The 14,513-nt window shown below is 36.3% G+C and overlaps 1 protein-coding gene across 1 annotated transcript; it reads left to right on the top strand.

Annotated features, from left to right (window-relative positions):
* The first annotated feature begins 3,777 nt into the window (after positions 1-3,777).
* On the top strand, positions 3,778-11,646 carry LOC130461777 (uncharacterized). The gene is made up of 12 exons (XM_056829982.1): positions 3,778-3,781; positions 4,032-4,138; positions 4,221-4,358; positions 4,601-4,628; positions 4,877-5,601; positions 7,413-7,676; positions 7,762-8,060; positions 8,151-8,336; positions 8,430-8,540; positions 8,635-8,719; positions 8,809-8,907; positions 10,216-11,646. The coding sequence occupies exons 1-7, from the start codon at positions 3,778-3,780 to the stop codon at positions 7,780-7,782; spliced, it is 1,287 nt and encodes a 428-aa protein (XP_056685960.1). The 3' UTR covers positions 7,783-8,060; positions 8,151-8,336; positions 8,430-8,540; positions 8,635-8,719; positions 8,809-8,907; positions 10,216-11,646.
* The last annotated feature ends 2,867 nt before the right edge of the window (positions 11,647-14,513 follow it).

Genomic DNA, 14,513 nt, shown 5'->3' with positions numbered 1-14,513 from the left:
CTTGTGCATGAAGAGAAAGTACATGATGTTGACGATGTTAATTTCTGGGCAAAAACAACCTGGAAATGACATCGACGTGTACTTGGAACCTCTTATTGATGATTTGATGATTTTATGGGATAAGGGTGTAGAGGTTTACGATGCTCATCGCAAAGAAAATTTCAATTTGAAAGCAATGTTGTTCACCACTATCCAAGATTATCCAGCATACGGCAATCTTTCGGGGTATACAGTGAAAGGAGGGGCGGCATGTCCCTTGTGTGAAAATGGTTTCAAGGGGAAATGGTTATCGGGGTCTGGAAAAATGGCTTTTTATGATCATCGATGTTTTTTGCATAGTGATCATAATTATCGTAAGCTAAAGAAAGCCTTCAATGGGAAACAAAACTTTGAAAGTCGTCCTAAGATCCGCACTACTGAGGAGGTATTTGAGGAGGTAAAGGATATACAACTTACATTTGGGAAAAAAAAGCAACTCAAAGCTTCCTAAACAAGGATATATATAAGAAGTGTTGTGGTCTTTGGCGATTGCCATATTGGAGATTCCTATTTGTAAGACATTCTTTAGATGCAATGCATATTGAGAAGAATGTGTGTGATAGTCTTATTGGTACTCTACTTAATGTCCCCGGGAAGACAAAAGATGGCCCTAAAGGTAGAATCGATTTGGAAAAATTGAAGATCAGACCTGAACTTCACCGTGTTGAAAAGAAAACAGATGGCCCTAAATACTTGCCTCCCGCTGCTTATACATTATCAAAAAAGGAGAAAGAACAGTGTTGTGAGAGTTTGGCGGGAGTAAAAGTACCAGAAGGCTTTTCTTCAAACATTAACAACCTTGTTTCAATGGAGAACTTGAAGCTTACGGGTCTTAAGTCTCATGATTTCCATATTCTGATGCAATACTTGTTACCTGTGGCTATTCGTTCTATTTTACCTAAAAATGTTCGAACGGCCATTATTAGAGTGTGTTGTTTCTTTAAAGCAATCTACAGCAAAGTCATTAATCCTAAACACCTCGATGATTTGGAGGATGAAATTATCATTATTCTGTGCCAATTGCAAATGTATTTCCCTCCATCCTTTTTTGATGTCATGATTCATTTGACTCTACACTTGGTTAGGGAGGTAAGATATTGTGGGCCAGTGTATTTGAGAGCGCAGTGGGCTTTTGAAAGACAAATGAAAACCTACAAGGGGTATGTGATGAATCTTTCTCACCCTGAAGGTTGTATAGCTGAGCGAGTCCAATATGAGATGGCTGTTGCAGTTTACGGCGAATTAATGGGAAATGCGAAGATTGTAGGTCTGCCTATATCTCGTCATCATGGAAGAATGGACGGAAAGGGGACAATAGGTCGCAAACAAGTTGATTTGTCAAATAAAAAGTGGATCATGGCCCACTCATATGTTCTTCATAACGAGGATGAAGTAAGACCTTATATTCAGCGGCACATGAATTTCTTGAGAAAAAATCGAAGGGCAAGTGAGAAGTCCATAGCAAATGAACATAATCAAACATTTTTTACTTGGTTCAAAGAACAAGTTATGAGAGAGCTTCTTGTTTCACCTCAAACTGTCTCTGATCGACTCAAGAGTTTAGCCTATGGACCCAATTTCAATGCCTCCTTCTATTTTGGGTTTGTCATTAATGGTTGCACATTCTACACAAAGGATCAAGATGCAATTAGTACTATGCAAAACAGTGGGGTGACTTTAGAAGCTGAAGCCATGCATTTTTCTAGCGTCAAAGATAAGAATCCAGTGTATTGTAAAATGCGATATTATGGTGTCATTGAAGAGATATGTGAGCTACATTATAATGACTTTTCCGTTCCTCTTTTCGGATGCAAATGGGTTGACAATTCTGCCGGTGTTTCCTTTGATGACTTATTAGGATGTGTTGTGGTCAATCTTGACAAACAAGGGCATAAGGAAGATCCTTTCATATTAGCTAGGCAAGCTAAACAAGTATTTTATATAACTGACCCATCTGATAAGAGAAGGTCAGTAGTTATTACACCACCGTCTCGTTATGATATTAAAGATGATGGAGGTGAAGATGAAGATGAAGATGAAGATATTGATGATGATGATGATGATGATGATGATGATGATGATGATGATGATATGTTGGAGGAAGGATATACCATTAAGAAGGTACAATTCGAGAATGATGATAGTTGTGATTCTTCGAATTATGTACGAACTGACCATGATGAAGGTATGTGGGTTGATAAGGATACTAATAAGGGGAACTCACGGAAGAGTCGCCGCAATCATACATGAAGCTTTTGTTATGAGGATGACTACTGCTATTTCAGTCCTATGGTGATGGAGCTCTTGTGACAATGACGCCTCTTGTGATTTTACTCCATATTTGTAGTTTTGGAGAAGTTTTTCTTTTTTTTTGCTTTTAAGTAGATCGTATGGAAACTCCGAAAATGTACTTGACTCTCTAAGATTAAGATTAAGATTTTTCTCGATTTGAGTTTACTTTTGTTGAAAATTAATTGATCGGTTTTTTAAGGGATTGGTATGTGGCGTACTTAATTGCCCTTGTATTTCTGGTTTTATGCTTTTTAACTTATTGTCATTTTTTCTTGCTTTATTGTGATTGCATCTAATCTTTGAAATTATGTAGGTTAATGACAAAAAAGAAAAAGCACGTCGGCCAAGTTGTAGACGGTGCAACTGCTGAGGATGATACATCTGATGTTGAACAAGCTCATCGTGAGGAAGAGAGAGGTCGCTCTGTACTTACAATTGTTGGGAAGGCAATTCAGAATGAAACCAAAATCCCTGTGGATTGGGATACTAGATATGGAGTTCCAACTGGCGACAGAAAGATTGGCGACAGAAAAGTCCGCACTATCCTTTCTTCCTACATTGGTGTGGTTGCTCGTGAACGTGTAAACATAAACTATTTGAAGTGGGGTGATGTTCCATCAACAACCTTGGATGAAGTGTATGATTTTGTTGCGGTAAGCATAATTTTACATTTTCTGTTTTTTCCAAATAAAAGTTGATTTATATTGAGAAAGACTTGTAGTGTACGTAAAGAATGGCTTTGTGTGTAGTAGTGCTCATATATGCCGATAAATGCATATTTATATTGGGAGTATGGTGGTGTAAGAAACCTTTGGATATTATATAACTCAACATATACTCCACATGATCTAGTAATTTCTAAGTTGTTTCAAACTTGCTGCCCCAAATAAGAGAACTAAGTCATCAGGTAGAATGTTCTAGATATTGGAGATGTCTTTAAAGAATGTTCTACTATTTCAATGAACCTTTTTTGCTCTGAACTATTTCACTGAACTGGTTCTCTGAACCTTTACGAATATCCTCTCTGAAATTTGATCATTAATTCTATGATCCCTAAACATGTTAAACATTATGGTTCTTGATTGTTCTGTTCAGTTCTGTTCAGAACTGAACGGTTCAGTTCAGAACTAAACGGTTCAGTTCATAGCTGAACGGTTCTGTTCAGAACTGAACGGTTCTATTCAGAACTGATCGGTTCTATTCAGAACTGATCGGTTCTGTTCAGAACATTGCAGCAGTTTAAAATGCAGTTTTTTGTTTTGATGTGAACACATGAGTTCGATTCGACTTTTTATTTTATCTGCCAGCATAATTGTTCGTTCCTAATGCTTTATAATAACATTTTTTTTTCATTGAAGCTTTAGAATAACTATATAGAGCTTAAATATGTTACTCACTAGAACACATTATGCAGAAAGGATTCGACATACCAGAGGGGCATAAAAAATGGGTCTTAACTAGAGCTTCCCAGCGACGGAGGGCTTTCAAGACTAGACTGAGAAAGTTTTGGCTGTACAGAAAAAGAAAAAATAAGGAAAAGGTGTTAAGGAAAAAATCTCCATGGAAATATCCATGGATAAATCAAAATGATTGGAACAAATTCATCAAGACATATACTAATTCTGATTTTGAGGTATCCTTTCCCTATATTGGTTTTAATGTTAAGTAAACTTGATAATAGTGTATGCTAACCATGTAAGGATCATGTGCTAAGGTACTAAGTGCAAAGAATGGAGAAAAGTCACTGAAAAAGACTTCAAGCTATCGAGGAGGCCGGCTAGGATACATTTGTTTTGAGGAAGAGATCGTAAGTTGCTATAAATTTGTTTAATCAACTATGAGCTTGAATTTCGAACTAAACTTTTTGCTATGTTGGTTCCTAATGCCAGATAAAACAACTTCAAAAGAAAGGGGTACATGTTTCAGATTTGCCTCGACATGTAACTTGGCTCAAAGCTCATTCTAAAGAAATAGATGGTCAACTGTTCTTTGAGAATCCTGCTGATGAGCTAATCGCTGAAGCAATTGTAAGAATTTTTTTCTCTTTATTTCTACACTATCATCCACCCTATATATTCTGATTACTTCTTTCACAGAAGCTACACTAGCAAGTAGCTAATTGATTAGCAGCCATCACTACCTTCTTATTCTGAATTGCTGAATTGAATAGTTATTCACGGTCTCTTTTCTAGCTGCTTGTAATTACAGAAATATTTTTCCTTTCATGTTTCTTATTGTCTTTTCTTTCTTTCCTTAAATTTACTACAAGGATGAATTGGATGCTCAAGCTCAAAGAGGTGAGATAGTCACCAAAGGTCGGGATGATATCTTAGCAAAAGCAATAAATAAACCCGAGCAAGGTGGACGTGTAAGGGGTGTTGGATCAGGGGTTTCAAACAAGGTGTACTTTGGATACAACCAACCAACTCCTCACAACCAAATGAGAGATCAAGTCAATTTTTTGATGTCAGAGATGGGAAATATGAGAAACAATCAAAATTTGTTGATGTCTTACATTATGTCGAGCCCTAATTTCAACCCCGAGGAAATGAGATAATTCATACCGTTCATGGTGGTTCAGGTATTAATAGCCAAAGATCTGAAAGTGCTGCTCCATTTGGGGGTTTTGTTAACCTGCTACTTGGTGGTCAAGGGTTTGGTGCTCCCCAATTTGGTACTTTCTCTACCCAAGGTTTAGGTGGTGGCCAATTCGGAGATTTTGGTGGACAATTTGGTAATCCAGGTAACCAGCTTAGTGGATTAAATAATCCAGGTAACCAGCTTAGTGGATTAAATAATACAGGTGGCCAGCTTAGTGGATTTAATCATCCAGGTGGCCAGCTTAGTGGATTTAATCATCCAGGTGGTCAGCTTAGTGGATTTAATAATCCAGGTGGCCAGCTTAGTGGATTTATTAATCCAGGTGGACAGTTTAGTGGATTTAATGGCCAAAATGGTGGTTCTCAGTTACCAGTGTCGAATCAGCCTACTACAAAAGTACAACATATTGGGAATCAACCTACTACAGAAGTACAACACGCTGAGAATCAGCCTACTACAGAAGTACAACAGGTTGAGATTTCTCCCTATCGTGTTCCTTGGCCTGAGCAACACGTAACTGAAGGGGATCAACAACTAGATCAGAATTTTGGTCTTTCCCATGACACAAGTCGTGAACCTATCAGTGGCGATCCAATAAGGCAAGAGCTCAGTGGTGGTGATCCATTAAGGCATGAGCCCATGAGTAGTGTACAACATACTTTTCCTGAGGTACGTTATGCTTAATCATTGTGACAGTTTTTAATAACATGCTTGCATTTATATTTGTAGAAAAATATGGCAAACTGAGTTTATTTGTGCCGCTCTTTATCTTCCTTCCTTCATATACTCAGATTTTCCTTCCGAATGTCTAGAAGTTCACTATATTACCAGTTTTCGTATTCTATATTTCTACAGAAGTCACCCATTCAGGAGAATTTCCTATAAATTTCGACTACTATAGTTGAAAATTTCTTTTAAAATAGTACCTTTTACCTTAGCTTGGCTACTTATAAAGAGTTATGTGTGTATGTGTAGTGCAATATTTTGTTATGTGTTGAGGATATAAGGGGAGACTAGCATTTGCAGATAAGGGTACACCAAGTTGCCTGCATTCACTATCACCTACATCGTCTGTTGGATTAACCTGATGTTTATTTTAGTTTCTGGTTCCATTTGGTGCTATGGCTTTAGAGCTTTGTCTAGAAATGACATTTTATCCTATCATCTGCACCATTACGTACCATATCCCTGGAAGGTGATAGTGCTAGTACTCCTGGGACTGAGTAACAACAGTTTCTTTGGAGTCCATTGATGCAAAGAATCATAAATGACGCTTTCTTAATAACATTTTCAGTGTTGCATCCTTTGTGATTAAATTCTAAGAGCGTTTTGAGTTTCGGTTTAATTTTTCATGGCTGTGAATCTGTTATTGTACTCATCACTTTGAAAATTGGCATGTGAGATAATGATATCTCTATGGTTACAAGGAGAAACCCAGAGGAATTAATTTATTACAAAGAATGCTTCTGACATAAATGTTCCTCCATTGAGGTATAGTACAGTATAACCTGAAGAACGAACACGTTCTTTTTATTATTTTAACCTGTAAGTTGCTCATTCTTGTGAAGTGTAGTGTCGGGTGGTTGAGACTGAGTGGTAATGGGTGGTGGAACAATGTTTTCAGGCTTGTTTAGGTTCTGCTGGTAATAAACTTGCCTCAGCCTCTCTATTTCTCTCTTCATTGCTTCTTGATGAGCTGCCATTCATGCATTGGAGCAATTTTCAGTAACAAAGTTAGATTTAACTAAACTTGTGGAATGTTATTGTTTATCTTTAATCTAAAGCTTACCATCTTTGAAGATCTTATCTTGGGCAAGAGCTGCTATTTAGGGGACATATAGCCTAGGCCTGTGATAAATCGAAAAAAAAGAAGAGTATCCACATCCACGAGTACAGAACAAGCCTAGGAGAAAAGATGAGAGAATCTGCTAGGCGAAACAACTTTGACACAAATCCCTTCATAGTTTAAAAACACATATTCTTCAGTTAAATAGTTAGCTAAGTTACAATAGTCCATGAAAGTTTAAACTGTTTTACCATTCTCTACTTTGCTCATCTATATATTGAACCAGAAGCTGGACCCTTACTGATTTTGATCCATATACCAGCTTAGTTACATAATTTTTATCAAGCTGATATACAACCAAAAACCCATATAGCCTAGGCCCGTGATAAATCGAAAAAAAAGCAGAGTATCCACATCCACGAGTACAGAACAAGCCTGGGAGAAAACATTTGGAGAATCTGCTAGGCGAAACAACTTTGACACAAATCCCTTCACAGTTTAGAAACACATATTCTACAGTTAAATAGTTAGCTAAGTAACAATAGTACATGAAAGGTTAAACTGTTTTACCGTTCTCTACTTTGCTCATCTATATACTATGTGAAATCAGTAGATGGTAGAATTTTACTTGAACATACCATTTTCTGTATTGACATGTTCTAATGGTATGATAACTTACTTGCATGCATTTAAGGGTTGGAGTGATTGTTATTTGGCGATTCAAAGTGACAAAGAGCTTCAAATTTCTGCCACCGGAAAGGTGGAGATATATAGCGGAACAAAAGTGATAATTATTCATGGTATAAAGGTTGAGAATGGTCTTCTTCGAGTCTCAGTTGACCAAGTGATGATGCCAGCAGCACATGTGCCATGTCCAACCTCAGAATTCACTTATGTGTCTCAAACTAAGAATAGTTTTGCTCCGTGGCCAAGTCACTTGATTTTTCCTAAGGTTAAGGTAATAAATTGTTTCAATCTGAAATTCAAATGTGCATTGATACCATATTTACATGCTTTAACTAGTCAATTTTTTTTATATTAAGGATGATGAACAGCCAACATAACCTTTGTCTTCCCCATCCCCACAAACGCCATCATCACAAGGATCAACCACTCGTAAGTATGTGATATCTGAGGAGGATCGTGCCAAGTTAACCACTAGTTTGTTGCGTAAATTCAAGATCCAAGCTATGAAAATGAAAGCTAATGAGGAGTGCATAACGGTAACAATCCCGACAAGTGTGTTTGGTCATGAGCAAAAACGTAGTATTGATTATGAGAATATGTTTGATTGGTGCTTCCAAAGAGAGATTGGAGCTACTCACTTGTCCATCTTTATGAAGTAAGTGCCTAATTATTTTCCTCTATTTGAGATATTTTTCTTATTTTCGTTATATGATATATATAATGCATATGCATATTGTTGTGCAAGGTACTTGAGCGAAATGTGTAAACAAGATAGTGTAGCCGGAATGTATGGATTTTGCGATTGTAATTACTTATCTCCTTTGACACCAATTGATGGAGAAGAAAAAAGATCTGATTATTTATCGGGGGTTTTCAGTCAAAATGAAGGGAAAAATGTAAATCAACTTTTCTTTGCTCCTTATAAAGAGAAGTAAGTGTAGATAGAATTCTTATTACAAAACTATTAGTTGCACCTTACAATGAAAATAATGTCAAGTGGTTCTAACTAATACATTCCAAACAGTCGACATTGGATGGTTGCGGTCATAAGTCCTTGGAATGGAGTAGTATTTTGGCTTGATCCAGCCAGAGCGTCCAATGAAATTCGTGAATATGCTCAAAAGATCATCAATGAGTATGTACTATTATATTTTTTATGCTCAAAATACATGTCTGTGTTGTTAAGTATAATATTGTATTTTAAATCTAATATTTTTACGATTCCACAGCGGGATCACGAAATTTAGCAAGAAATATCGGAAGGATATCAAGGTGAAAAAGAATAATCCAGGGATAAAGTGGAAGAAACCACAAGTATGTTTAACATATTTTTTTCTTTATGTATACATTTGACTATATGTATAATCTCGTAACATATTTTATTGCTTTATTTCTTTTGCAAGTGTCCTCGTCAACCCCTAAACTCATACGAGTGTGGATATTATATATGCCGCTACATGCTTGAGACAATAGAAAAAAGACGACAAGTTATTCCCGATCAGGTATCGTTTAAATGGGTTTCTTCCTGCTGTTCTGTGTTTCTTCCTGCTGTTCTGTGTTTTTTCTGCTAAGTTTATTCTTCCTGCTGCTCTCTCCTTCTGGATTGGCAGATACCCTTTTCTTTGATGTGTGCACACTGTTCGAATAAGTGCAGTAAGGGAAGTTCCACATAGTGTAAAATAGGAGAATTTCATACAATTAAAAAACCTTAAAAACTTCGCACAACTAACACCTTAGAAACTACAGTGTGGCTGAATCTTGAAACTACAGCACTGAGCACGAAATACACAGTAGGTTCAATGTTGTATAGTTTTGTGACTGTCGTTGCATGTATAGACTTTTTTTGCTACACCTTTCTCTCAAATCCCTACAAGCAGTTTTATTGCATTTGTAAACGCTGACAGTGTCAAGTCCACAAATCGAGTCAGGTACTGCATAATTTAATTTCTGCAGTAAATTAAGATGGAATAGAAGGCAGAAACTAAAACCAGATACAAATATTCATTGTTAAAATGACATCCAGCATTCTAGCAAGCAATTATCTGAGAAAAATAAATAATCTATACACTCACAGAAAACTTTTGCAAGGAAGCTCGTGCTACCGTGTCACCAGCTCTGCTCTGATCTCCATAATATTGAGCAGAGGATATTGATTTAGCATTTGAGAACTTCTTCCTGGCCTCATCAGTTTCTTCCATCTGTTAATTATAAAAAATGAAATACATAAAGTATCAAGTAATCAATAGCCTAATAGCATGTTAATTGTCCATAGGATCATGTGATATAGAACAGATGACACCAAATAACCTACACATTCTGCACAAGAACAACATCCACAATGGCCACAAGTCTATCATGTAAAATGGGTAACCACAATGGCCAAAAGCCAGGGAAATGGGTAACTTGAATCTGCTTCACCAGAATTTGGCTGTGTTGCCGCATTGTATGAAACTTTCTGTAATTTCTTTCCCTCCCATATGAAGTACACAACAGAAAAGCTCAACACCATCTTATAAACCTGATGATAGTCAGCATTGGTCTGTAAACAACTTGAAACAACTTGAACTTGCAGTAGAAGCTTAGAACTTAGAACTTGCAGTAGATTCTGGTGGCTGATGGCAGTAGCTTTTGATTAGTGATTAGTGATTTGTGTATTTTTCTATGACTTCTCCTCTCGTCGATTGCAAGTTCTCTTACAGTACACATACATTACACCAACGGATATTGTTAAAACCTCAACTATTATCAATATTTTCCTAGAACGACACCAATTAACACTATAGTAATGCAAAGTTTTTGATGTTTTGTAGTACTACAGTGGAGTATCTACTACTTATTCTCAAGCGAAGATTGACGAATGAAGGGACTTATGGGTTGCCTATGTGTGCGAGCATAAAGAACTAGATGAAGATTCTGAAGATGATGATATGGCATAGGTGATTATTACTTCATTTTATTTTAGAATTTGGTATTTCTTTGTGGAGAAGATTATAGGATGAAACATCAAGTACCTTTAAACGTTAACATTTTTTGTAATATTTTTTTTCTATTAATGAAATATTTGGATTATTTTGGTATTATGAGTACGTTTGAGAAGAGTTGGGAGGTGGTGATGACTAATATGGTAGATTTGGAACCAACAAAACATGTGGGTGCATGAGAGGAAGAGATAGTGTGCTCAAGGGGTGACTATGAAGCAGCGACCAAACGAGAAACCCCCCTAGCTATGCCAATATGGACCTGATACAATCTGAGGTCCAGATTCTGGTCCACAGGTATAACAGGAATAAAAAAATTTGCTCTGCTGGTTATTCTGCTCTTGTTTTCTTCTGTGTTTAGCTGCGGATGCAGACTTTGTTCTGTTGCTCTGCAGGGCTTGTTGGGTAGTGTTGGTCTGGTAGCAGGCTACTATGGGTTTTGCAGGCTGCTAGTGTTGTACTGCTGTATCTGCATTCTGTTTTTTGCTCCCTAGTTCTGGTGTTCAGATGCAGGCAGGCCAGTACGATGGTTTGTTGCTGGAATGCAGATGGTGTTGTTGGCAGGTTTTCTGCTGTTTGCAGTTGTCCTACTGCTGGCTTGGTTGCCTAGTTCAACTAGTGTTTGTTGGCTAGTTCTGGTTTCCTGGTACTGCTACAACTTGGAGCGCACCAGTGGCTGGGAACTACAAGCTGAACGATGCTGCAATAACGATAGAAGGGAAGGTTGGAGCTAGAATGGTGTTACGAGATAGCATTGGAGAGGTAATGATGTGTGCTGGTGAACCGTATGCAAGCACAGGATCAGTTAGCGAAGCAGAACCTCAGGCCATCCTTTTTGGTTTGCAGTATGTTCAGAAGATTAGAGGTGCAACCTGCTGTTAGACAAGACAATGGGGAGGAATGCACTACAGATTATGATTGCTGACATTAAAGCTATAGCTAGAAATTCCATTACTGTAAGTTTTTATCAATAGAAATTGCAACATGGCTGCACATTCCATGATAGGTTATCTCTTTCCTTTGTAACAACAGACAAAAATGCATTTTGGTTACTTAATAAAGCTCAAAGTTTCCCGTAAAAAAAATTTTATACTTTAATTTTATAAAACAATAATACTACCAGCTATCAGGAAGACTCGAACCTGATATGCAGGGTCAAAAAAAAACCAGAGAATAAAAAATAAAAAATAAAAAAAAAAAAAAGCACTAGCGCAAAAAAAGAAAAAAAAAACCCAAAGAAACCTCTTTTCCGGAAAAAAGTGGTTTTTTAGGTTTATTAATTATTTATGTCCTGCAACGCATAAGAGACCTCTTTTCTGGAAAGTTGGTTTCTTAAATAAAATTAAAGAAACCTCCTTTTCGGATAGAGGTGGTCTTTTTGATTTTATTAAGAAATCACTTTTCTGGAATAAGTGGTTCCTTATATAGGGTAATTTAATAATAAATTTAATACATAAATAACCACCTTTCTAGGGCAGGTGGTTTCTTATTTTTAACAAAAAAACCACCTCCAAAAAGTGGTTTCTTAACTTAAGAGACCTGTTATTCTGAGACCACCTCTCAGGAGGTCTCTTATGTGTTTTTTAGGTGGTTTCTTTTAGGTTTTTTTAGGTAGTGATGATTGATTGTAATGCAAAAACCATTCGCATTTTAAAATCCGTCCATGTGACTTTTAGCTTTATTCTGTTTCAAGAGATACCGAATCTTGCTAAAATCTTGGCATTGCCATGTGATATAAGGTGAAGGCACCTCTTCAAGGTCCTTCATGTTTAACTTTAGTGATAACAGCCTAGCTTTATACTTTAGTTAAAGCATTCATTACTTAGACTTACTCATATGGGTTGAGAGTCTCTTTTGAGTCTCTCCATTGTGTTTGATTTAGTAATTACTTTTACAGAATCCAAACAACGCTTTAGATCCTATCCAATAGATCTTTAACCCAGTATGTTCTAAGTTTCGCCATGGTTCTAATATTGACAAAATACTTTCAAATCTAACCATTTAGAATTTGAATGTCATTTTCAATAGAGATATTTGTATCTCATATATAGAACCAATAAACATGACTTAGCTCCCACTAAAATCCTCATCTACAAGATGATCCATATTTTCATAGATCCATGATTTCTCAATAGCCTTGTTGAAAAATATGTTCCAATTCCCACTTGCATGCTTTAATCTACGAATAGATTTGTTAAGCTTGCTCTTTTATCTAGCATCCAAAACTTTTACATTGTGTGATGTGCATAATTCCTTTCTACAAGTCCAATTGAGGAAGGTGTTTCGTTTTCCAATTGCCATATTGCCATATGCAATGATTGCTAGATTTATCCAAAATAGTTCAAGCATTCCGACTTGGTGAAAAATATTTCAACATTATCAACGCCGTGAAGTTGTTTATAATCTTTAACCACCAATCTAGCTTTTCTTTTGTATGTGTATACAATATCATCTTTGTATGTTTTGAAAACATGTTTGCAACCAATGGGAGTGAACCCTTTATGCAAATCAACGTTTCATGTTTTAGAAAACATGTTTGCAACTAATGGGAGTGAACCCTTTATGAAAATCACATTCTATCATTAGAAAACATGTTTGCAACTAATGGGAGTAAACCTTTTATGCAAATCAACCAAATCATAGATTTGATTCTTTAAGATGAATGTACTTTGGATAAAATGGCCTCAAACCATTTTATATGGCCTCGAACCATAATAATGTTTCTGATGGCCTCAAACCACACTTGGGAATTTTAATTCGTCGTAGCTAACCTATAAGTCGTATGTTTTGAAGCACTTCCAAAGTCTTCATAATTTTCTTTCCTCAAGATATCTATGTATCTATCTTGGTTGAATTCTATTCCTTATACGATTTACCTCGGTATTGAACATCAAACTTTAGTGTCTATAAAGACATTACTCAAGTCCTTTGAGTATTAAGATTCTCTTGAAGCACTTCTAAAGTCTTACTGAAGCTCTTCCAAAGGCTTCTAAGTACGGAGCTTTTCCAAAGACTCCTAAGTATCCTACATTTGTTTGTTGCTTGACTCGAAGTCTTTTTGAGGTCACTTCGAGGTCATTTTCTCCCACTTGCCTTTTTGGAAATACGATGGTTTCCCAAAAGACATTATCTAGAGCAACAACCATATGTTCTCAGATTTGTGGTAGAACCAATACCTTTTGTTTCTATGAGTCGCTCATAAAGAAACATATATGTATTCTTGAATTTGTTTGATGTAAACACTAACTCCCACTGGGTTTGACAACCCTAGATATATATATGTACTTAAAAGATGTACTGAACCGAAGTTCAATCCTTATGAAATCTTATCCTTAGCTTTGACAACTTTGTTTAGTGTGATAGTCACTTGAGAGTATCATTTAGAAACTGTATAGGAAAATAGTCGTGATTGTCGTTAATCGAATAGATTCCGATTTCTCCATTTGGACATACGATATTCTTATGGAGCTTCGATTGTCATAATGCCATATAAAAAATCTAGATAATCTTTCTTGGCTCGTGCAAACATCACTTTGACCCAGCCTAGATGTTCCAAAATTCTTGCCAAGTTGATTTTATACCCTTTTGTGAATCGCATTGTAGTATTTCACGTACATATTTCACGTTGAGTAAATATAGCCATATTTTCTCAAATTCTTGTGAAATAGGTAAGTCAGAAAATCTACCTTTGGCCCATGAACTTTATGGTCTAGAAACTTCTAACAATATTCCATTTCTATGTCATGTTCAACAAGCAAGACCCGCGTGTCTTAAATTAACTAACTTTTAGAAATCCATGCCATGGAATCTTGGAATGTTGTCTTGTTGATATCGTATGACATTGCCAAAGATATGTGGAACACAAATCAAAGTGTTTTATTTGAACCTTCTGAAATTTGAGTGTGAAGAGATTCGTTTGTTTATTAATCAATCATATGACTCAACCCTTAAATGACCATTTCATTCAAATAAACACTCAACAAATGTTTTTGTTTACTTTGAATGTGAGTCTTTCCGTTGTCCAAACAGAAATTGATTATGATGATTAATGGAACATAATACCATTAAGTTCCAGCCTTTAGAAGGACTTTAAAACAAACATGATGACCCTACAATTAATGTAGCACAAC

Source organism: Spinacia oleracea, chromosome 5 (genome assembly GCF_020520425.1).
Source record: "Spinacia oleracea cultivar Varoflay chromosome 5, BTI_SOV_V1, whole genome shotgun sequence".
Classification (NCBI taxonomy): domain Eukaryota; kingdom Viridiplantae; phylum Streptophyta; class Magnoliopsida; order Caryophyllales; family Amaranthaceae; genus Spinacia; species Spinacia oleracea.
The sequence above is the reverse complement of the archived record's forward strand: the minus strand, read 5'-3'. Positions and strand labels throughout refer to the sequence as shown.

What these genes read in the sequence shown, in the direction of transcription:
- LOC130461777 (XM_056829982.1), top strand. An exon ending in AGCTAATCGCTGAAGCAATT is followed by an intron (nt 4,359 to 4,600) that starts GTAAGAATTTTT and finishes ATTTACTACAAG; the next exon opens with GATGAATTGGATGCTCAAGC. An exon ending in TGATTTTTCCTAAGGTTAAG is followed by an intron (nt 7,677 to 7,761) that starts GTAATAAATTGT and finishes TTTTATATTAAG; the next exon opens with GATGATGAACAGCCAACATA.